At 55.2% G+C, this 23,863-nt stretch overlaps 1 protein-coding gene and 1 pseudogene across 3 annotated transcripts in view; both read left to right on the top strand.

Annotated features, from left to right (window-relative positions):
- The window catches only part of MINDY4 (MINDY lysine 48 deubiquitinase 4), a 108,341-nt gene extending 88,006 nt beyond the window's left edge, over positions 1–20,335 (top strand). For 2 of the 3 annotated variants that reach the window (XM_010988047.3, XM_064487474.1), the window contains exons 17-18: positions 274–346; positions 9,880–10,330. In XM_010988047.3, the coding sequence (XP_010986349.1) occupies positions 274–346; positions 9,880–9,928 (122 nt within the window). In that variant the 3' untranslated portion in view covers positions 9,929–10,330. Of the gene's footprint in view, positions 1–273; positions 347–9,879; positions 10,331–11,721; positions 13,044–13,197; positions 13,337–19,713 lie in introns of those variants that run through there. The other variant, XR_010381625.1, reaches the window with a different exon arrangement.
- LOC135321679 (oxysterol-binding protein-related protein 9-like) lies at positions 6,695–8,513 on the top strand (annotated as a pseudogene).
- Positions 20,336–23,863: the final 3,528 nt, after the last annotated feature.

Here is a 23,863-nt window from a genome sequence, read left to right as displayed (position 1 = left end):
GAGTGAGGGGATGAGATGTGCTTTTAGAAGGATTATTCTGGTACCTGAAAGGGGGCAGGAAGGTAGGGTAGAGACTGGAGATGGGAGGCCAGAGAGTAGGGTGCTGTGGTATCCAGGTCAGAACCGATGGGCAGGAATGAAGGAGGGTCCAATTGAGAAGAGGAGAGGCCGGTGCCAGAAGTGAGCCCTAGGAGCAGGGTTGTTGGTGCTGACCTCGGGGTGAGCTCGGGCCCTGGGCTGATGAGTGTCTGCCTCTCTCCCCCTGCTCCCCAGACACCTCCCAGACCATCCCTGAGGACAGAGACAGTGACCTCGTCCCACCCCTTGAGCTCTGCATCAGAACCAAGTGAGTCAGGCCCTTCTGGGACCTCACCCAAGCAACTGGGAGGTGCAGTGGTTGGGGGTGGCCTGCAGAAAGGGGGACGAGTTCCTGGATTGTCCCAACTAGGAAGAGTGTGGTGAGGGGGGTTGGGACCCCTGCAGACTGGAAAGACACAGTGCTTGAGGCTTGTTTGAATGTGGATTTTGTGGTCACTGTGGCCCAGGGAGAAGTGTGTGATTTGTGGGATGATGTGCCTTCAGACAGCTTCTTAGCATGTCCCCTTATTCGGGGCCGGGGTGATTTGGTGCTTTTTGAGGCCCCTCCTCATTCAGATCAGCAGCTGCCAGATGTGGTGAGTACTCTTAGGATGGGTAAGTTTACCTGGTGGTAGTAGGGGTGGAAGGGCTTGTATAGGATGGGAAAGTGGGAGGGTCCCACCCAGCCAGGTGTGCTTCCTGGGGCAGTGCCCCCCTCTGTGTCAGGGTGGAGCAGCCCAGGTTCTGCTGGTGCGGGTGGGGCCCTCTGAACACTGAGTGGAGATGCCCCTAGTCTCAGAGGCAGTGGGGTCCCTGACTCCTCTTACCCAGCCTCCTTTAAGGGAGGCTGAGGCTCAGGCCAGTGATGGGTTGCCCAGACTCCAGGTGAGTCGGGGCTCACTCCACTCAGGAGTTCTCAGCCCAGGCCCCCGGGCTGGGGCAGCACTCTGCAGGGCTGGGGTTGTAGCTGTGGGAATGGCCAGCGCTCAGGCAGGCCCTTCACAGGGCCTTGGGTAGTGACTCGGGGGGCTCAGGGTGCAGAGGGAGGCAGGCTGGGGAAGGGGGGCCACCTGGAGTCCAGCCAGGGAAGCAGTAAAACTGGCAGGGGTGATGAGCGTGGTTTCTGGAGTTCGAATCCTGGTCTTGCCGCTTTCTGGCTGTGAGCCCTTGGACTTCTCCAGTCTGTGCCACACTTTGCGTCTGTCAGGTGGGGACAATGGCAGTGGCTGGCCGCATGGTGGTTGTGAAGAGTGCCCGGGACGTTACTAAGCGGTGCGAGCAGCTCTTGTTATTATGTCTCGCTGGGACCTCGGGCGGAACCTCTATTTTCCTGTTTGTGAGATGGTGGGGGTTGAGGTGGAGGCTGTGGGCCATGGCTGGGGCCCCGCAGCTCTGACTGCCGGAGATCCAGGGGGCCTAGGACCACTGCCCACACTTATGCAAGTGAGCCCTTGAATGGAGCCACAGAGAGAAAGCAGACTCCACATGCACAGTGGAAACCCAGGGAGGGGACATGGAGGAGACGTTGGACATCTCATTACGCCCCACCCACGCATCCATCTGCTCATCTGTCCACCTGCCCGCCCACCAGACCAGGGATGGAGCATTCCTGTGGGGTCACGCAGCGGTGTTTCTTTCATCGGGAGGATTAAAGGCACATGCAGGTCGCTTTCCTTTCATGTACAAAGAGCCACTCATTCGGAGTGATGAGAGAAGGGCAGCAGCGGGGGAAGGAGGTGACACCAGCCTTGGCAGTTTCTGCAGGACAGGGTGGGAAGCCACAAGGCATCCTTCCTGCAGGACCCAGCAGGACTCTGGACCACACCCTGAGCACAGGCTCCGCCCACCTGGACTCTGGGACTCCTTGCTGAAGGCCTCTGTCTGCCTCTGTGCTCCTCCCAAGGCCCCAAACCTCTCTGCCTGCCCCATCTGAAGGGACTCCTCTTTCCTCAAGAGTGCCTCTGCGGCAGGACTCACTGGGAACCTCCTGGGGCCCCAGAGATTGGACTTTTTGGGCTCAGCCCCAATTGGCAAGTGCTTGAGAATGACCTATTCTATCAGGGAGCTCAGGCCAGAGACATCTGAGTGTGAAAGTGGGCCTGGAACACCTCTTCCTCTTCTGTCAGCTGTCCCCTTCTCCCAGGACCTACTGCCTGCCCCTGTGGCCATGTGCCATGACATGACCCGGTAAGTGATGGCCTGTGAAATGCTCTGGAGAGGCTGCACACATCACGGAGTGAGCCCTTGGCCTGGGGCAGACGTTCCAGGCTGAGTCCCTGCCCTGCCCTGGTCTGTCCCTGCTCACTGTCATGGGAGGAGCTTGGGCAAGGCTGAGCCCTGGCATCTCCTCCAGTGGTGCTTCCTAGTCCTTGTCACAGATAGAAATCATCATACTTGTGAAGCACACAGGGTGAGAGACAACTGGCCCGGGGCCTCCGGTTGGCCCAGACTCCACGCAGCTCCCTGATGGCTAAGGGGATCAGCGTCCCAGTACATCTGTGTTCATCCCTGCCATTCATTGGGAAGATGTGCTCTAGAGCATGGTCCTCAGGCTTCAGCAGGCATCCCCTGGGGGGCATGGTGAGACACAGACACCGGGTGCCACCCCCAGGGCTTTTGATTCAGTAGGTCTGGCGTGGGGCCTGAGAATGTGCATTTCTGAAGAGTTCCCAGGTGCTCCTGGTGCTGCTGTCCTGGGACTGCACTTTGAGAATTGATGTTCTGGTGGCTGGTGAGGGCAGTGCCTACCTCTTCCTGGCTGCCTTGTGAGAGTCAGATGTCAAGTGAGGTGCTGACCCTCCAGTGTCTGGCCTGCTATAACACTGGACCAGGGGACTTTCCTCCTGGCTCCGCTGGCTGCCTGCTGCCCCCTGCCCCCCAAGTGTGAGTGTTGCATCCCTTGCCAGGACTTTGCTGAAACCAGTTCTACTTCCCTCATCACTTGCTCCACCACGATGGGTCCATCTGGGCAATTAACATGGTGAGACTTTTCTCAGCATCATTCCCAGAAAGCTGAGTGGATGAATGAAGAGTGGGAATGCTGGGTTTTTCCCCTGCGGTACCCATCAGATAACATACCATGGTAATGCGAAACAGCAGGCACAGCCTCCTGGAATCCTCTTCCAAGGGGTTGGATTACAAAGGCTTTGTGTTTTGTTTTCATCCCAGATTCTCAAACAGCTCAAAGGGAAAAACTTAGAAAAGTGGCCTTCAAGGTCAGTGAGGACCCGCTAGAGCTGCAGCCCTACCTCTTGGGGAACCAATCCTGCTGCCTTGATAGCACAGGGGTACACGTGGTGCCACGGCCCGAGCTCAGGTCATTTCCAAGGCAGCCGTGTGCTCATGGCAGGATAGACCAACCTGGGGGGCAGGTGGGGCTTCCCTCCTATCACTTCAACCTCATGGAACCCCTGGGCTGGACTCCAGGGAAGAAACAGCTGGATAAGACTTAGTTCTTGCTCTCAGAGTTCACAATCGAGTAGAAGTCAAGTTCAGAATCAATTCTGCTCTGATCCAGGGAGAGATGCACTGCCTGCCCTCAAATTCTGACCCACACAGAGTGTGCCACATGCCTGGCCACCTGGCAGCCTGCTTGGATCCACAGAAAGGCCCTTGGACACCACCGGATACGGCCCTTCCTTCTACGGACAGCGGTCTCTAGAGTGGAGGTCTGTGCTCCAGGCCACACCTCGTGACACGAGCAGTGCAGGGCCTGGAGCTTAGAGCCATGCTGCCCTGGCCAGTAGAAGGCCACTGAGTGGGAAGTGTGACTTCCCGCCACCTGGCTTTGTTGCCACGGTGACATTGCACAAAACCAGACTGCCAGTTTTGCCTGTGGAGAAGAGCATCCTAATTTGAACCAACCCTGGGTTGTGCTGTCTCCAGTGTCTGGTGTGACACAAACCTCGGCCTCAGAAACTCTCCTGTTACCTTCGCTCGTGTCAGGAATGTAGGGTCCATCTGCCCCTCTCTCCTCTGTTCTCTAACCATCTAAGCAAAAAAAAAAAAAAGACTCATGTGTGGTCATTTCCAAACAACACACACATGGTGACCTCTCTCAAGCTTCCAGCCTCGCTAGAATGGGAGAAAATGAAAGAGTTGTCAACAGTCCAGAGGAAAGAGGAAAAATCTCATAACCGGGGCCTGGGGCTGGCCCACAGATGTTTCTGTTTGGAGGCTGAGACAAGAAATTGAAAATGTAATTTCAGCTGGGAACAGGCCTTTGAGGGGCTAGAGCCGAGTGCCCACCTCCCTCAGCTGCTCCCCTGCCCGCCAGAGGGGCCTGCTCCAGCCTTCACACCTCTGCCAACACCCTTCTTGCATGGGTGCCCTCTTCACCATGCCTCTCACCCATCAAGGGAGGGCTTCTTGGGTGCTCCCACTGCCCAGCCGCCCCCTTCTGGTTCCCCTCCCTGCAGCCCACACACACAACTGCCTGTGGTGTTCCTTGCCCTGGTTGGGTTCACCGCACATGCCATGCCATGATGCAGGGCAGAGCACTGAACAGGAGTCTGGAGACCTCAGCTGAGTCCTGGCTCTGCTGCTGTCACATGGTATGGCCCCCAGAATGTCTGGTTCTGTCTGGACCTCAGTTTCCCCATCTGTCCCTTCCCTGTGCCATTGTGAGGTCGAGAGCAGAGATGTAGAAGCATTCCCTTCCTTTTGGAGACCTTATGGGCTCACACGTGAGTGGGGAGAGGAGGAAGAATGGGAGGAGGCAGAGGAAGAGGGACTGGTGGGCGGTGACTGCCGGGGTCAGAGGGAAGGGAGCGTGAAGTGTGGTGAAGACTTAGGTTTCCCCGCTGGTGCCTGGGCTTGTGGAGGGGCAGGTGGTGTGCAGGGATGTGTTCATCCAGCAGCACCCCTGGAAGCCCAGCACTGAGCTCAAGGTTGTAGAGAGGATGAAGGCAAGGCCAGCTCTGCCCACTGGGGGCTCCCAGTCTAGCGGGAGAGGGAGACACCATGACCGTATGGCCGGGGAGAGCCTGACCGCAGTGCTAGGGAAGGATGCTTCTGGAAGGAGGGCTCCTGGATCTGATCCTGAAGGATGAGGGGGTGAGGAGGGAGGATGGTTATTCCAGGGCACAGCAAGGCCAGGTTCTTGGGTGAGAGATAGCTCATGGGGCTAATTCTGGAGCCGCTCTGGCTCCCCGTGGCTGGAGTGCAGGACAGGACGCGTGCACACAGGGATGCTCATCTGGAAATCCGAAGTGAGTAAGAGGAGCTCTGGGGTGTTCCTACTGGTCAGCTCTGGGGGCTTTAAAACCAGGCCTGTGCTCTTCTCCTTGCTGATACAGGCTCTATCAGGCGTCTTCTCCCTTTGAAATACACCAGTTCCATCAATGTTGAAAACCTGTTGAGGAGGTGACTGCCACTCTGTTGGGGTGATGGCCCCTGGGGAGGAAAGGGTCTCATTCATGGCCTGCTTGTGACACTGAGCTGACCTGAGCTCTGAGGACCACAGCACCTTCACTGAGCTCAACCCCCAAGCCAGTGGTCCTCAGCTGGGGGCAATTTTGCACCCCAGGGGATATTTAGCAACGTCTGGGGACGTATTTGGTTGTCTCCAGTTGAGGGGGTTACTAAACATCCTGCAATACACAAGGCAGCCCCCACAACAGAATATCCCGCCCAAAATGTCCACTGTGCCCAGGCTCCAAACTCTCACGCGCTCAGCCTCCTCCTGCATCAGCAAGCCTGAGTGAGCCTGGATGCCTCCTCCACACTTAGAAGCCCATCTGTTTCATTGCATCCCTCCCGTCTCTCTACCAGCCCCTAATTGCATATGCAGGGCTCTTCTTATTCATCCTTGTAACTGACCCACAGACTTTCAAAACCATTCCTGCCAGCGACCCATTCATCCCCTACAGAAGCTCAGCATCCTAGCCTTTCAGCCCTTTCAATTTTGAAAACGTCTTTGCTTTAATTCCTGTTGTAGTTGTGAACAGCTTCTACTGTGTCTCTAATACTCTTCCTGCCCGGCACCTGTTTGTCATGGTGGGGTAGTTTACTTACCTCTCTAAAAGCCTCAAAGCGAGGCATAAACCCCACAGCCTAAGCTTAGGACTCAGTGACTGGTGGTGTGACATGGACATCTAGCAGCAGATGAGTGTGACTCACCCCTGCACTGAGGCCAAAGCCTATGTTGTCAGGATCTGAGGGGTCTGCAAATTGGGAGGACCTTCTGTCTGCCTGTCAGGGTGGGGAGAGTAAGTCTGGGTGGGGTGGGGAGGAAGGAGGAGAGGCCCTTGGGGGCCAGGCTGAGGGTAGGTCTTACAGGGATACAGGAAGTCTGGTCTGTTTCTGACTCTTCCCCTCATTCTCTCCGTGACTGGGGGCAAGAATCTACCCTAGTCTGGGCAGTAGTTTCCCCTTGGCAAATCTGGGTCCCTGGTGCCTGTCTGGAGCCAGGCTGCAGGCGAGAATGTCACTCTCCTCCCTGCCTCCCATCTGCTGCCCTCTGGGGATCTGGATTCAGGGTGTGCCCCTAGTGTCTAAGATTTTAATGGGAAACTTACAGAGGCTGACGCTCCCCTATAAATCTTCACAGAACAGTAAAAGCTTTTTAATGACGCATTTCAAAACTTCAAAGATGATACACAGAGAAAGAAAATTGAAATCCTCAAGTTGCATGGTCGAGTCAATTAGGCCCTTCCATGTGTTGCTGCAGATCGCTAAAGTACTGTTAACCCAGTAGACGCAGTAGGTCCACCCAGTCCCTTGGGACCTGTGGTCAGCACCGTGCCTACCCAGCCCGTCTTACCTCCAGAACCTGCTCAGCTGTGTAAGTCAGAGCTGCGTCGGTCTTCCTTATCAGCTGGACCAATATTAGCTACCCTGAGACATCATCAGTGTCCAGCACAAGAAGTGCAGGCAGTGGGCACTCACCACCTAGGAGCAGCCTGATTTCTCCCAGAGATGCCAGATTGTCTCCAGATACCATCCCAGTGTCTCTCCTCCAAGCAGTGATGAATGCTAAGATGCTGATGGAGTCCATCAAAGTGGCTCAACCCCGAAGTGTCTAATAGATTCTTCTAGATCTGCCTCAGTGCTGACGCACAGCTGCTCAGGAGACAGTCTAAAACATCTGGGTACCAAAGAATCACTTAATTCTTCCACATTCAATGGAACAAGTGATGCTGACCATGTCGATTCACATGACACGACTGATAATGAAGCAGAGGCAGGGTCCGTGGGTGAGCATGAGAGATGAGCACGTATTTCTTATCACAAGTTAGGCTTGGAATGGATCTTACTTAGGTAGTTCTTCCAACAATTACTCTTGAGAGAAGAGCTCCTCTAGAAACTAATGCGAACTTTTTGCACATCCAGACCTACCAATGAGTATTTGTGATCAGAAGGATCCCAGGGACCAAATGGTTCAGGTAGTGAAATGGTACCTCTCAGCCTTTCATGCAGGAAGGAAGGGATCAGTTGCCAAAAGACCATACAACCTCATTTGGGGTGAGATATCTCAGCACCGTGGGGCTGAGGGATGTCACCAAATGACACTGGAGAGAACATAGAGCTAGTTTTGGAAGGACCCGTTCTTTAAAACAGTGTAACATTCATGGCTGAGTAGCTTTTCCATCATCCACCCATCTCAGCCTTTTATGCTGAATGTTTTAGTAAGAAGATGCAATCCAGCATTCATATTTGAACCAGAAAAATTTGTTGGGATGTCAATTGGCACGCACAACACAGGGCAGGGCTGTGTCTTGTGTCTAGACTACAACAACCTTCACACTCTCATATTCCCCAGTGGTTATGGAAGGTCTGTCCTCATAGTGCCTTAGGTAGACCTAGAAGGAGAACGCAATATCAGTTGTTCCAAATATGCAAATATGTGCATATGCAAATATCTCCTACTAAACCTTTCTATGGGGGCAGGAAGCACAGAATTACAGCTAAGATTCTTTTTTCTCCAAATTACAGAAATCGTTTTGCTCAGTTGGAGGGGAATGGAATGGTGTAAAGTGTGCAAAATATTCAACAAAGGGTCATAGAGTCTTTACAGAAACCAAGAAGTTGCGTGTAATCAGGAAGCTGGAAGAGCAGAATGAGTATGAATCCCACTGCCTCTGCAAGGCTGTCCCTCTCAGCCTAAAACTCAGAGATGTTGATGTGGCCGTTGAAGCGAGGCGCAGGTGTGAAGAAAGATGAAGAGCCTGGGGAAGGAAGGAGGGAGAAATTCAGTGGGGGTCATTCATGAAGATGGAGAATGTTGAACCCCTACTGAAATCCCATGGTGTTTCCAGGCATTCGGCTGGGATGTGCAACAGTCTTACTTTGGGAGAACTTGTTCACTCCCTTCTTGCTCCAGTTCCAGTCTCAGGGATACAGGCAGACCTCAGAGATACTGCGGACCAACACAGTGAAGCGAGTCATACGATTTTTTGGTTTCCTAGTGCATGTTAAAGTATGTTTACACTATCCTGTAGTCTATTAAATGTGCGATAGAAAATAATTTATTGCCAAAATGCTCACCATCATCTGAGCCTTCAGCGAGTTATAATCTTTTTGCAATAATAACATCAAAGATCCCTGATCACAGACCACCGTAACAAATATAATATAATAATGAAAAAGTTTGAACTGCTGCGAGAATTACTAAAATGTGACACAGAGACAGAGTGAATGCTGTTGGAAAAAATGGCACCGATAGACTTAGCACAGGGTTGCCATGAATCTTCAGTTTGTGACAAAAACGCAGTATCTGTGAAGCTCAGTAAAGTGAGACAGGCCTGTACTGGACTTTCCAATGCAGATGTACAAGAAAGAAAAGCACGCCTATTTCCCTGGGCCAGTTACAATTTTGACTTCAAAAAAACTTTAGGTTTTGAAAATGTCTCCTCTTTCCCCAAACCCTGTGCCCCAGGAAGCATTTCTAACCCCCAGTCTCAAACTCCGTGCTCCAGTGCTGCTGTTGAGGTATGCGACATCTGTTTCCTAGTTTGTATAATCTTAGGATAACACCAAAGCCAGATTTTTCAGAAGTATTCCATCTGCACCAAATGTGATTCCTCTGAGTTGTTCTAGGAAACTAGCTCCATGTATTAAAATCAAGTGCTGGGAAGTGCCAGGGTCTCACCTACAATAACTTTAATTTTGAAACTGAACTATTATTAAGTTGTATCTAACCCTGGACTACTGTTTAATTATGCTCGGTGCTTCTTAAGGCTTCATAAAGTAATTTTTTAAAAATGCGAATCTGTGATTACTGAACTGCTCATAGCCCTTCAGTAGCTTCTCCTGGTGACTTTGCTCTTAGAGCAAAGCCCAGAGTCCGCGCAAGGCCTCCCAGGTCACAGGCGGTGCCGCCCCGGTGGCTCCTTGTGTCCTATACCGAACCTCTCTCCCTACCTTTCTGGGCTCCAGCAACTGGAACTCCATCTGTGCCTTGAACCTTCCAGGATTTTTTCATACCTGGGTCTTCCCACAGGCCTTTAAAGTGCCACCCTCAGGCTCCCCGGGAAAGTGGCTGGATTAAACTGTGTGTAGACCACTCATCGCGGACAGTACCCTGAAGCAACAGCACTAGGGAGGTTCTCAGTCAACATGTGCGGCACCAGTGAATGAATGAAGGCGTGACTTTTGTCTCCTCCATTGCTCTCTGGGGTCTTGGGCACATTTGTGTTTTGCAAGGGCCTGTATATATGTTTGTCAGTGAGTCGTGGAGGGGTGAGGTGGGGGTGGTGAAATCCTCAAAGCCCCCCAGATGGGAACTTCACGTGAGTGAGGACAAGAGATGGCTCCTGTGTGGGCCCCTGCAGCCCTAACTCTCTTTTCCTCTGCTTTTAGGTGGAAGGGGGCGTCGGTGAACTGGAATGGCTCAGACCCCATCCTGTGACCCTTCATGTTGGTAAGCCCCATGGCTCCACCGCTCATCACTGGGGGTGACGGCTGAGCCCCAGGCTTCAGGGACAAGTCTCTCAGGAGAGTGTCACCCACACCTGGGCCAGTGCTGCTGCAGAAGCATCCAGAACCTCCCTGCCCCTGCCATGGAGGGCCCGCCCAGGACTGTGATGAGGGCCCAGGGTGTTGCTACTCGCCCCACCCTCCTTCCTCCTTGCGCTGTGACTGCCCAGGACTGGAAGGAGGCTGGCCCTGGCTCTGCTGCTTTTCTTCTGCATCCCTTCCTCCCTCCCTGCTGGGCCACCCCCTCGCCAAGCCTCTGACCTGGTCGGCCCGGGGGCCCTGGGCGCTCCGTATTTCTGATAGTTGGCTTTCTATAAAGCAGGAGTCAAACCCATGCCGAGGGCTGAGACTCATTTGTTCTGTTGTCACAGAGGAAGCATGAGGTCTGCACGGTTGGTGGCTGGAGTAGGAGTGGGGATGGGTGGTGGGGCCCCAGTGCCCTGGAGACCTGGGGGCTAAGTTGTTACTAGCTGCAGGCCAACAATGCCCTATGGGCCAGTGGTGTCCCTGGCTGGGCTTCTGATCTGGCCTGGCTTCTATCGGTTAGCCCCAGGCCTGAGGCACCAGGCTCCAAAAGCTGTGCTGACCAGGAGCAACTCAGGCCCTCTGGCTGCCCATCTCACCCGGGTCCCTGCGAGACCCCGAGAGGATGGTCATGTGGACTGGAGGGTAGGCTAGACTGGTCGAGCATGGGGAAAAGAACCTTCTAAGGAGGAGCCACTGGGCCATGGAGGACAGTAGGATGAGGATGAGGAGACGGACTGGGTGCGGCGCCCCCCGTGTGTCTGCAGTGGAGTGTGTGTGTGTAGAGAACCAGCGGAGAGTGTGGGTGGGCAGAGATGTGGAGACCCTTGCGTTCTAGGTGGGGTAGGTGAGGATGGGGGAGACTCCATAGTCACATGTGAACAGAAAATCACACACTCAGAGCTGCCTTGATGTCACTGATTTGTATCCTGATTCCAAAAAGGAATATGAGCAAGTGTAGCAACACAGTGGGAGGCTGGTGAAGAAGAAGAGCAGAGACAGAGGGTTGTGTCAAAAATGGAAGCTAAGGACCCCTCTGCAGTGGCCCCCAACAGTGGTCAGAGCCGGGGCGCCCAGAGGCAGAGCGCGGCCTCCAGGGGCCTCTGTCTGTGACTGTCCATGTGGGAGGCAGAGCCCTCCAGAGCCACGCCCGGTGCCCACCCCTCTGTGCTCACCAAGCACTTGGGCCAGGACTCTGAGTGGGGCCTGCAGAGATGCGTGTTTACACGCGGGGACCAGGGCACACGTTCCTCCTGCTTCTGCCCCGGCCCAGGGAGAGGCCTCGGAGACTCCTAGACGCTGGACGGCAGCCAGTCCCCATCCTCTGTGCACCCGTCCAGGGTTCAGGGCACAAGCATCTCGGGGGCTGTGCTCCCTCTGCAGCGCTGGCTGAAAGGAGACCCCTTTTCTTTAAGTGCCAGGCATGCAGGAGGCAAAACTGGCATTCGCTGGTGACAACTTAAGAGGCTGTTTTGTGCTTTGGTGGGCTGGGCGTGAGCAGTGGCCAGACTATGGGTCTTTGGGGAGCAGCAGGGAGGAGCTGGGAGGGAAGTGAGAGGGCAGGGAGCGCTTTGTCCAGGCTGTGCCGAGGTCCCCGTGGGGTTTGCTATGTAAACTCGAGTAGCCATTCACAGCAGGCGTCCGGCAGAAATGCTTCCTATATGTCCCTGAAATGTTTATGCATTTGTTTTCCTTGGCCAGGGCCAGGCCGCTCCAGCTGAGCGACCGAGTGGAGGAAGTCGGTTTCCCCGCAGCGGCCTTGTTTATCAGCCTGGGAAGGAAAAGTGTGTCTTTTCAATAAAACACTTAACCTCCTGACCAGGGTCCCATTGCCGGAGCTGGAGAAATCAAAATATTCCCAGCGTTGCTTGAGAAGACTGGTTCCAACAAATTACAAAAGCACTTTTCTAGAAGCCAAGACATAGGTACATGTGCAATATGACGCCCCTTGCCTGGAATTTTCTGTAAAGGAAGATGAGCAAAGTCCGGCACCACCCTCTCCCAGGCCCACAAGCCAGAATGAACCCAAGGTACTGCTGCCAAACCTGCAAGAATGAAGTAGAGGCCCTGCCTCTTCGCACATGGCGGTCTCCATCTGGGCCGAATAATTTTCTAGGGAGACTGTCAATAAGCCTCAGAGGGCCCATAACTCCCCCTCCAAATTATATTAAAATCTTTGTGCACATGTACATTTGTGTAATTTTCTAAGGAGAGAGTCTATAGCCTACCTTGTGGCCTTGGACTTGGAACAACGCCCCACTCTCTGTGAAAGGTTAAGAACCATATCCTAGAGCTGAGTGGCCTCTCAAGGGCTGAACCTGGGCTTGCCTGCTCCCTCTCTGGCCTCTACATGCACCAGGGGCCGGTTTACTGAAAAAAGCAGAACTCAATGGGTTGCAAGCAGGAAGCAGCTTTATTCCTTCTTATTACAGTTGACACCTTGTATCCGTGGGTTCTGCCTCTGTGGATACTGGAGGGCCAACTATGGGATTTGAGCATCTGCAGAATTTGGTACCCATAGTGCATCCTGGAACCAACCCCCCTCGGATGACGAGGGAACGACTGTATTTCTCATTGGATTCTCTCTTTCTCTTGGCCATTTGTTTCTTGGTCTCTGTGTGAAAGAGAAGGCTGATTCCACTGTTCTTCCGGCAGTGTGAACAGTAAGACCAGTCTGCTGGCAACACCTAGCCCCATACTCTTATCACTGAAAAGTGCCCCCTCCCCCTGCTCTTATGGGGACCTCTTACTCATAGGGGTCTTTCCTGAGTCAGCTGATTCATCCTTAGGCTGCTGCTTATGGACGCTCCCAACACCTGCCCCCACCCAGCTTCTGGTGGAGTCAACCTCCCTCCTTCCCCTTTTAAGAAGACAGGAGTCGTCCTTCTGCGGGATCCACATTTGAACCAAGCAAAGGACCGATGCATCTTTGCCTCCCAAATTCTGGAAGTCAGACCTTTCCCACCTCAGCCTGCCTGTCAGCTCAGCCACCCCTCAGGAGCGCGACATCTCACCGTTCTCAGGTGGGAGTCAGGGACCGCTCCACACTGCGGGGCACATACGACAGGCTTTCAAGGAGTTTTCTTGAAGCCTCCCTCACTTGGCTTAAGGAGAGGAGATGGCCCATGAGTAGGAAGTGGGGAAGGGGATCCCAGCGCACTGATGTCTCTCTCCAAGGAGGTCCTTGCGAGCTGCTGGCCTCTTCCGCTGCCTGCCCAGTGCTTTCCTCGCCTTTTCCCACAGCCAGAGGGCGTGATGGGCCGTCCTCGGCAGAACCATCTGCACCTCTCTGCAGTTCTACGTGGCAGCGACACAGGTAAGAAGAGCAGCTTCCAGAGGAACTGCAGGAGTTCCTGGGGGCAGAGCTGGGCCAGGACTCGGGGGACACTGGGGGATACCCTAAGCTGGGGTTGCGTCTGGACCCTACTTGACTGCTCCCCAGGGTCTCCGTGTCTGAGCTGGAAGGGAAGTCAGGGGCCAGGGCTGGGCCCTAGCCCGTTGGAGGCACCAGTGATAGAAGAGGGGGCAGAGTGGGTGCAGGCTGCTGGGAGGGCTGGGAGCAGTGAGGGGCAAGTGTTGGAAGCTCTGCCCTAGGGCTTGTGATTTTGTGGGGTGACAGTGTGGAAATTCAGAAGTCGTCCCCATAGTGAAGAAGTACTGAAGGGACGCGTAGGAGGAGTGTGTGTAGGCCCGCCAGGAAGGAAACTGCATCAGGTTTAGTCCTGACTCACTGCTTCCTGCCTCTGTGGCCATGAGCCCTTGACATAAGCTCGCTGGACCTCAGTTTCCTCATGGGTAGAATGACCCCTTCATAGGCTGTGATGAGGATGAGGTGAGTCAATACACTGTGAGCACGTGGAACAGGGCCTGCACCGCACAAGGACTTGGTAAGTTTGCTCTTAGTATTTCCAGTGTGGGCTAGAAGATGCTCCTCGGTGCAGCATCCAACCTGGACCTTGAAAGACGGGCAGGGTTTTGACAAGTGCAGAATTGGATGGAAGATCATTCCAAATGGAAGGAACGGTGAGAGAGCCAAAAGACCATCAAAGTCCAGGATGTCTGTTGGTCTCATCGAGGGCGACCTGAAAGCGGGCGGCCCGGAGACGAGGCAGAGTAAGTGAAGGCCTTCGATGGCGGGCCTCAGGGCTGGGGTGTTTTCTCTGGAGACAAGGACTGCTCAGAGCTTTCTTTTAGAACTTTCTTCTTGGCAGGCGAATGGGAGTGGGGCAGAGGTGGGGGGCCACATTGCGGGCCTACTGTGATGCTCCCAGGGAAGGCAGTGCTAGTGGAGAGGCAAGGAGGGGATGGAGGTGGCGGATGCTGATGGCCTTTGCTACCGGAGGCCCTGTGGACGGTCCTCCCTGGCCGCTGCACCCTTACAGGATCCTGAAACTTGCAGGAGGCAAGGAGGCTGCCAAGCCTATGTGCAGGTATTTCTCTCCACCTACCAGAGTCCTCCCTACTCCCTAATCATGCCCTAATCCTCACGGGGCTGTAGGAGCTGTAATTACCAGACAAAAATGCCAGGCATTTGTGATAATGGAGATTGCTTAATGCAGGACAAGGGGTGGGCTGGCAGGTGGGCGGGCAAGTGGGCAGGCAGGCTGCCTGTAGGTCATGGCAGTCCAGTGCCAGTGCCTGCATGTCCTGGGGGCCGTTGCTCCCGCAGACCTGCTCCACACGAGAGAAGGAGCAGAACCCCACTGGCTGGGCACTCAGCAATCACAGTCTGCCTGCCCACCCCTCCTTCCATATCACGGTGCTTCATCCCACTGTCCAGCCCACATTCCCACAAACCACCCATCCTGTTCTTCAGGAAGTCACCAAAGGCCTTCTCTTTACAAATGGGGAAACTGACCAGGTAGCAGTCCCTAGTTAAGAGCCCTCCTGGGATGTTTCTCCTTCACAGGGGTCTCTTGGAGACCAGACCCCTAAGATGGTCTTTGGGCGGAAGGGAATACATCTAATGGGAAGGCCGTGGGGTTGGTGATTCCAGTCCACCTCTAATTCCGTCTCCTCCCCCCTCCACCTCCACTCCCTCCTCCAGCTCCATGCACTCCCCATCCCAGACCATAGAAGCTGCTTCCCCAGGGAAGCTCCTTGCTGCCTAAGTCCTTCGCTAGTGCTCTTTGCAGCACCTGGGTCCCTGCCCTCTGTCTTCTTGTGTCTGTCTGTCAAATACTACCCATCCTTCAAGGATTATCTCTAAGGCCCCTCCTCTAGGAAGCCCTCCTGGGTTACCCAGCTGAAAATGCCAGCCACACCTCTGGTCAGCTCCTCTCTTACAAACCCAGATCCCAGTGAGTGGGTGTTGGTCACACAGCTATAGGTTTCCCCTCCACCACAGGCTGTGTTTCCTTATCCTGGGCCTAGGAGTCCTGGTCTTTCCTTATCCCCCGCCCCCACCAACCTGTACCAGCCCTATCCTGGGGGATGAAGCCCAAGGTTCATTCTCTTTGCAAAAGCCCCTCCCCAGCCCACACCTGCAGCCTCCCTTCACCCCCTGCCCCGCCTCCAGGCCTAGAGCCACAGTCACTGGGTGTTGGGGAGAGGAGGCGGTGCTTGAGGTCTCTAAACCGTTGAGTTGGGTGTGGTTTTGAGATTAAACCTGGCGCCTTTCCTGCGGCCTCTGATAAGGGTTATCCTGGGTGCTTATCTGGCAAGTTCTGTTTTAAGGCCCACTGACATCTGTGGGGCTCAGCGAGGTCCCAGCTCCCCGTGGAGTGGAGCCCTGGGGGATAAGCGCCCACCTCCCGTGCCCTGCCGGGGCGCCCAGGGCAGGCGCTCTCAGGAACACGGGGCCCTGTCCCCTCTGCCTCACCCCTTCTGTGCCCCAGCACAGAGGCTGAACCCGAGGGGGTGCTGTTAATAATGACGTCAGCACAATTGTGTCAACAGACTGCACTGCATATGGGAACCTTAGTCTAAAGGAAGGATTGTTCTATTATCAGTTGATCTTCTGACATCCTGTTCTCCAAACTCCCGGGCTCAGATCCTTCTTGGATTTTATTGGGGACATAGGGCTCAGAGGAGAGGACTTATATGAACGGGAGCTGTTAGGGAGGCTTCTTGGAGGGGGAGGATTGAAGCCTGACCCTGAAGGGGAGGGTAGGAGGGGCAGAGGCACTCGGGGCAGGATGGGCAGGGGCAGGATGGGCAGGGGCAGAGCTGCCAGGGGAAAGGGGCCTGGGCAGTCTGGGGTGGCAGGGAAATTGAGGATATTAGGGCTGGATCCTGAAGGGCTTTGCACATCAGGCCAAGAAGCCTGAGCTGCCTCGGCGAGCACTGGGGAACCATGGGGGTTTCAGAGCAGGGCAGTGGTGGATCCAAGCTGTTTTAGAAGACTGACATTGCAACAGTGTGGAGGGCGGATCAGAGGAAAGAAGACAGCTTCTGGGTTAGGGCCGTGGAGACGAGGAGCAGATGGGTGACATCCTGCCTTTTAGTGATTCAGCCTGGGGAGCAAGGTGGGGGACCCAGGGGCCGGAGTCAAGGCCCCTCTCTCCCCTGCTTCTTGGCAAGCAGATCTCTGCCTTGAGTAACCATTCCCTCTGCCTGCTCTCCTGTCTGCACTGGCAGCTGCAGCTCTCCTGGGAACAGTCTTTACAAAACATCCCTACCTCCTGATGAAGGCTTCCTCCGTCTCCTGCCTTGGCAAACCATGAAGGAGGGGGCCTCAATTCGAGGAAGTGCCCAGGCTTTTGTTCTGGCCCTGGCCACGGCTGGACCCACTGCCCATTGTTTTCAAAGCTGTTGGTGACCTTGGGCCAGCTGGACGGGACCTGCCGGCTCCCTTGGGTCTGGCCACCTCCAAGTGCGCATGGAAGACAGCCAGTCCGGCAGGATGGTTCTCAGTCCCTCGGTGGCCTTGGGGAGGGCCTCTGCCCATTGGGGGGCCTCAGTGCCCCATCTGTGTTCTTGGAGTCTGAAACCTCTAGTACTGGCCATTTGGGGGTGTCAGTGGGCATTCTGGAAACTGCTTATCTTCTGAGGACCAGGAATCAGGCAGCAAAGCAAACAAAGAGCTCCCAGCCCATGGTCTGAGGTTCACGCTTCCTCCACGTCTGCTGTACTCTCTCTGGGTTTTGGGGATCCTTGCTGCACCCACTGCAGGGTTTGTGCTGTCTGAAAGGCCCCTGGACAGCTTGGCAGAGTGGTATGAGCTCAAGCCTGGAGTTTGATGACATGGGTTTAGAGCTTAGCTCCAACGTCTGAGTTGTATCATCTAAGTTGCAAAATAAGCAAACAAAATAAAAACTTCTCTGAGCCTCAAATTCCCTACCTGTAAAATGGGAATAGTCGTGTCCTGTGCCTCTGAAGGTTGGTATGAGGAGTAAGTGGACAACGCTCGGAACAGGGCTTAGCACCTCATGTGGGCCCAGTAGATGCTGGCTCTTCCACTGGGAGCTGAATGGGAGGGCACAGGAGTTGGGGGGGGGGGGTCTAACTCACTGAGGGTTAAGAAGGGTGACCATGCAGAAGCTGTGATGCAGTGAGGCCAACTGGACCTTAGCCATGACCACTGACCCCTGGAAGTCAGTCCCTCTCCCGCTGTCTTTCCAAACCCACTGCCAAATGGCAGTCCCTCCGCTCCTTTCCCCAGCTCTTATTGGGCCCCATAGCTGCTTCTGCATGAGATGGAGAAATGTCTTCCTCTCTGGTTGCCCCTTTAAGGCTCTCCCTCCCTACTCTGGGCTTTGATCTCCTGTTTGTAAAATGAGGCAATTGGATGAGGTGACATTCGCAGCAGTGACCACTCGTGAGCCGAGACCCGAGGGCTCCAGCGGCCGGCACGGTGGGCAGCACCGACAGGCGTCTCCCTCCCACCTCCTACTTCCAGCTGAGGAAACCAAGTCTCAGAGCGCCAGGGCCCCCAGGCTCACAGAGGGCAGGGACCACGTTCCTCCTATTTGCTCTCCTGCCTCCTGGAAGGTCAAGCAGGGCGGAGGAGAGGGTGGGGCTTCCTGGAACCCCCTCCTCTCCTATCTTCCCTTGCTCCCGCCCCAGTCGCCAGCCCAGGCCTGAGACTCGGAGGCTCTGGAAACATCTGCGAGTGTACTGGTTTCTACACCCGCAAGCGATTGGGTGGGAGCCCAGCCTTTCCTTCAGTTCAGGCTTTCAGACTTCTCCCCTCGAGCAGCCCGGAGAGAAGGGTGGGTCAGAGTCCCTGAATGGCCCTGCCCAGAAGGAAGGCTGACCAGCCAAGGCAGCGGCAGCCATCCAGCCCCAGTGTCTCCTGCAAACCCCACTTCTTGCTGCCCCTCAGCCCCTGACGGCTTCGGCAATCACAGAAAACGCCAAGCGTTTTTTCCTTTCTTCCCTGCGAACGCAGACACACCTTGGCTTTATTTGTCTAAAGATTTTCCATTTCCTTTACTGGAAAGTCATCAGGGTCCTGCACGTCCCTTTCAGCACAAAGGAGGCTGGGAAGAGAGGGTGTGTCCTGGGTCACCCGAGGAAGGCTGAGAACCCAGCCCCGGGTGACCCTGCTGTGCTCTCCCTGAACCCCCTTCAGGCTGAGATGACCTCTGGGGTTGGCCTTTCATGAGAACATACCTGTTTAGGAGTGAGGGACCTTGGGCTGGGGCAGTGACTTCCCAAGGATCTCGTGCCACAAGGCTGACCAAGTCTCTCTCCCCCTGGGTCCCATCCATGGCTTGGCCCACAGTCCCTAACTGTCCAAGCTCCTCTTTCAGCCCCAGCTCCTACCCACACTGCTCTGGGTGTAGAACTCCCTGAGGGCAGAGCCTTTGCACCTCCAGTGAGAGTGCTCCCCGAGCAGGCAGGGCCCAGGCCTCGCCCTCTGCACGGGAAGCAGAGACTCAGGCTGTCCTGGGCATGGGGGTGGCAGAGGGGCACTGTGCCATCCCACCCCCACCAGCCTCTCTCTGAGGGTCTGAGCCAGCAGTGGAGAGAGGATCAGTGGGGAAGCTCCCCACCTCTGCTGTGGCTGGAAGCCCACCGCATCCCACCCCTCCTGCTCAGACTTTCCTCTCCCCAGACTGCCTCCCTTCCTTTACATAAACAAATCTATCTGCCATGTCTCCTCCTCCAGGAAGCCTTTCTTGATTATTGGGAAGAGGTGGGGCTCTTCCACTGCCCACAGATCCACCTCACCCCTTCCGGAGGCTCAAATCTGGCCTTAGCTGCCCTCCCCTGGACACTCAGGGCTGTGTGGTGAGGCATCAGAGCCCCTGGTTTCCTCTGGTGTCAGAGGCCCTCAAGCCAGCTTGTGTCTGAGCCAGTAGGTGGTGGGAGGGTGGTCTCCTATGGGCATTGACCATGGCGCTGACCCAGGCTAGACACTGTTATCTAAACTGTGACTCTCCATCAGGGATGCACCCTGCTGAGGTGCCCAAGCTCAGTCCTTCTCCTGGAAAGGCCCACAGTGCCCCTAAACACAGCCTGTTTCTCAAACCTCCTGATGGTAAGATCTGCTCAAGCAGTTTCCTGGGCAACCAGAATCAGAGGAAAGACTTTCTCCTGCTGACAGGCAGCTGCCCCTGTTACAGAGTAAGAGTTGGTAAACAATTCTTTCCTTTTTCGCCATAGCTTCCAGGAAGCTCAGATGGAAAGTGATACTCAGTTGCAATCTGTCTCCTGTATCATGAGAAACTTCCTTACTTTGTGTGTTTTTATTTTAACTAGATTGTGACCAGGAGTTTATTTTGTTTGTTTGCTTTCGTAATTTAGCCTCGGCTGTTCAAAGTCCTGAGACCAGTGGACCTGAGACCAGCAACATCACCTGGGAGCTTATTAGAAATGCAGACTCTTGGGCCCTACCCAGACCTACTGAATCAGATCTGCATTTTAACAAGATCCCCAGGGATCTTGGGGACAGGCATCTTCACCTTAAAGTCTGAGAAGCACTGATGGAATCCTCAAATGCCTTTGGAGAAGCTATAAAAGGTAGGTGAAATAAAACCTGTAATGATTTTCCCCTTTCCTACCCTGATTTTCTACCAAAGAAATTTGCCTTTGCTGCAGCCCCATCCAAGCCTGACCCCACCCCTTCAAACCAGCCCTGGCTCTGATTGTGGTCCTCACTTCTGCTCTCTGGCAGGGTCAGATCACTGAGGGGTATGGGATGGGAGCCCTCTTGGGTTGTCAGCTGTAGGATGAAGTGTGTGGGACTCTCCATGAACCAACTATCTGCTCCCTCATGGACCAAGGTCATCCTCCTACACTGGTGGGCTCTCAGCAGTGGCCGCTCCTGGCCACTCCTGGGGTAATGGAATTGTCTTGGCGTGATCTTACTGGGCTTGGGCCCCTCATTGCCACCAGGATGAAGCAGGAGCACAGAGGGCATGAGAGACCTGGGGATGGCCCCTCTGAGAAGTGGCAGCCCCTGGAAAATAGTCCTTAAGTTTCTGCTTCTGCTCTAAAGAGCTATTGCTGGTCTGGGGTTGGGACACACTTGGTCTGTGGCCCTGAAGGGCAGCACTGGGAAAGGTGGCATCATTGCTGGGAAGTGACATATAAGGAGCAACTCTGTAACCATAAGAGCTGTCCCACAATGTGCGCATAAGAGGTTCCCGGGGGAAAGTACCCACAGAGGGGGTCACACCCCTTTGGCAGCGATGATATTAAGGACCTTCCTGAGTCCGATGATATGCGATGCTAGGCAGCCCTTGTGATCCCTTCAGATCCTTATAGTCTATGATTCAAAGTCCTCCTCCTCCAGAAAGGCTTCTGTGATATCTCCTGCCCTCACTGATTGCTCCCTCCCCTCCAGCTCGTAACCTTGCCCAGGTCCTTCTTTGACTGCCTTGTAGTTGTAAGTCTGGGTCCCCCAAACAGCCTGGGAACCTGAGGTCTAGGTCTGCTCCTCTGCCCACCTGTGCTTAGACTGGTAGGGTGGGGGTGAGAGGGAAATGCAGACAGGCCTGGCGGGCCCCTCTTTCCCGGCTGACTGCCTCAAAAAAATGGCCCCTTTCAGGGCTTCTGGCTCTTCAACAAGGAGGGCTTGCGGGAGGACCTCTTACCCGTCCCTAGCCTGCTGCCAGCAGTGTGTTTATCCTCTGTCAGGCCTGGGCAGAGGCAGGATCAGTGTAAGGGACCTGGGGTTCCTGAGTTTAAGGCCCTGCAGCCCCCACCCCTCCAGCCCTGGCTCCTCAGAGGTCCCAGTGATGTCAGCCTGGGGAGCGGGTGTGTGCGGTGGGGGCAGTGAGTCCTTCCTGGCCCACCGTGTGCCCACCTAGCTAAGGTGCTAAGTCGAGGCTAGCTCACTGTGAATGCCATTGGGAAGGCCACTTTAGTCTATGGCCTCAGCTTGCCTTTGTGCAATAGGGTCTTAATAACCTGAAGGTCCTTCTGTCCTAATGGTCTAATACTCTGGGAGTTCAGTGGTGCCCAGTCCTGGTGACAGGAGGTCCCTGGAGGGGACCGCATGGGCACCCTGTGAGCTGACTTCCTAGGACTGACAGGCATACCTGTAGAACAAGAGCACAGAGCAGGAGGTGTGTGTGTTGGGGTGAGGCTGCTGGCGCTGGGGGCTGGGGAGTTAGGGCCTGGCTGAGCACAAGGGCCCCGGGGCAGGGGGCCATGTCATCATTTTCTCATTAGGCAAGACAGCGATCCGCCTGTGTGAGATGATCTTGCTGGCCCTGTGGGCTCCAGGAATGTTGGCTTCACATGAATAGAATCCCCAGACTGGACCACGGAGGGAGGGGTCTCCGGTGGATGGTGACAAGAGCAGCCCTGCCTACTTCCACCCACCCTCCTAGACTTACCCCTACTGGCCCCAGCCCACAGCATCATGACATCCTAGGAAACCGAAGAGAGAAAGAAGGGCGTCCTATAATTGGCCTGCCCATCCCTGCTCTGTGGGGGCCAGCACACCCCTCTTGACACTGGCTGGTGGGCTGGCAGATGGCTGGTTTCATCACCTCTGAAAACTTCCCCGAGCTGCCCTGCAACCTGAGCCTGCTCCCTACCTGGCTGTGAGCAGAGAGCTGGGTCAGACCCAGTCCTCATCCCCACCTGGGGTGACGGGGTCCCATCTGGAGATGAAGAGAGGCTAGGTCACACGTAGCAATAAATATAGTGTCCCCAAGCAAGGAATCACAAAGGCATGGTGTTACGGAAACACCCACCACTGTGTTCCTTTTGCCCACAGCTCCTCCCCTTCACTGTTTAAATTCAGCTTCGTGTTAAGAAGCTGGGAGAGGCCCCTGGATTATGAACAGCATGGGTGGCCCCAGCTGTGAGTGCTCAGAGGTGCCAGAGAGATCGTGCAGAGGTCCCGAGGGTCAGGGTACAGGCAGCAGGGGCCACAGTATATACATGGTAGAGGGTTTTGGAGGTGCAGGGGTTTGTGGCCTGTGTGTTCGCACACATTTGTACGTGTGAGGATGTGTTTGCACCTGCAGGTGTATGTATTTGGGCATACACAGCTGTTTGTAAGAGCGCAGCATGTTTTATGTATGCACATTGACATGTGCACATTGCATGTATATGCATGTGTGCCCATGTGCACTGTCCATGCATATGTGTGTGCACGTGTGTGAGAACTTGCCCTGTGTTTGTGTGCACATGCATGCAAGTCCAGTCACTGTCAGGGGAGGAGGAAGGGGACAGCCTGGCCTGTGTTGTGGCACCCTGTGTTGTGGCCAGGTGTGACTTGGCAGGGCCGGCAAGAAGGAGGGGGGACCCACGATGAAGGAGGAGAGGGTTGGGGACACAGCCCAGCCCAAGAATACACCTTACTGGTTGGAAGGGTCAGTCTGAGCACAGCTGGCACAGGCCCGTCTCCAGCCCTGCCCTGGCACTGCCCTTGGCTTTTGTGATGGTGGTGGACACTCACACCTGAACACTCCCTCTGGTATGCTGGCCCTGGGTGAGGCCTGGGGTGCGAGAGGGGAGGGGAACATGAGAAGCCTCAAAAAGTGAGCAGAATTCCAGGAGCCACAGGGAGAGACATGTCAGGGACTACAGCGTTGGTGGGGAGCTGAAGTGGCTCAGGCCCTGCTGGGAGACATGAAAATGTCAGGTCCTGGGGACGGGCGAGTAGAAGGCAGGCTCCCCCAAAGATACCTTCTGGCTGCCTGGGAATTTTTCTGAGACTTTGCTGGAGTGCAAGGAGGAGGTGGCCTCTAGTCCAGGAGAGAAGGGAGGAAGAGGCTGGGTGAAGCTGCCAGACCAGGCCTGGGCAGGAACCATTCTGGCTCCATCCTGACCCACCAAAAACCCCCGAGCACGTCCCCTCACCTCTCTGAGCCTCCATTTCCCCACACGCAAAATGAGGGCATCAGATCCCCCGCTCTCTCACCCCCTTCTCCCAAGTCTTGATGCTTTATGATCTAACAAGGCAAATATGGGAGATTTTTGAGGGACCAGGGCAGCAAGTGGTAGGGGGTTTGGAGAGTCAAGCTGAAGCTGCAGTAGCAGCCAGGGCAGAGGAGCAGGGGAGTGCCCCGTGGGTGCCCAGGGTGAGGAAATGTTCCAGCAGCAACTTCCCTTCCAGGTACCCATCCAGCCGAGGCTGGCTCCAGGTGGAGCCCCTGGTCCTTCCCCCCACCAAGGGTGTGGTCGGCAGCTTGGGACAAATACCACCACTAGCATTTTCTGGAAGTGAGAGATGCCGCCCTTCTCGCCAGAAGGGCAGGGCTGGGGAGATCGTGACCTCACTCCCTCTCAGAGGACCTCCTCCAGTCCCAGCAGAGTTGGGGGAGGGCGGCTGTGTCCTCAGGGCACCCCATTCAGGCCTGGGAACCCAGCCCAGACTCTCCAACGCTCTCGCAGACCCCAGACCCCAGCGGGGCAGGGGAAAGCTTTCCCATCCTGTTCTCTGCCTCCTCTGTGACATCAAGCAGGGGCTGCTACTGGGGAGTTGGTAAAATAT

This window comes from Camelus dromedarius, chromosome 7 (assembly GCF_036321535.1).
Source record: "Camelus dromedarius isolate mCamDro1 chromosome 7, mCamDro1.pat, whole genome shotgun sequence".
Taxonomy (NCBI): Eukaryota; Metazoa; Chordata; class Mammalia; order Artiodactyla; family Camelidae; genus Camelus; species Camelus dromedarius.
The sequence above is the reverse complement of the archived record's forward strand: the minus strand, read 5'-3'. Positions and strand labels throughout refer to the sequence as shown.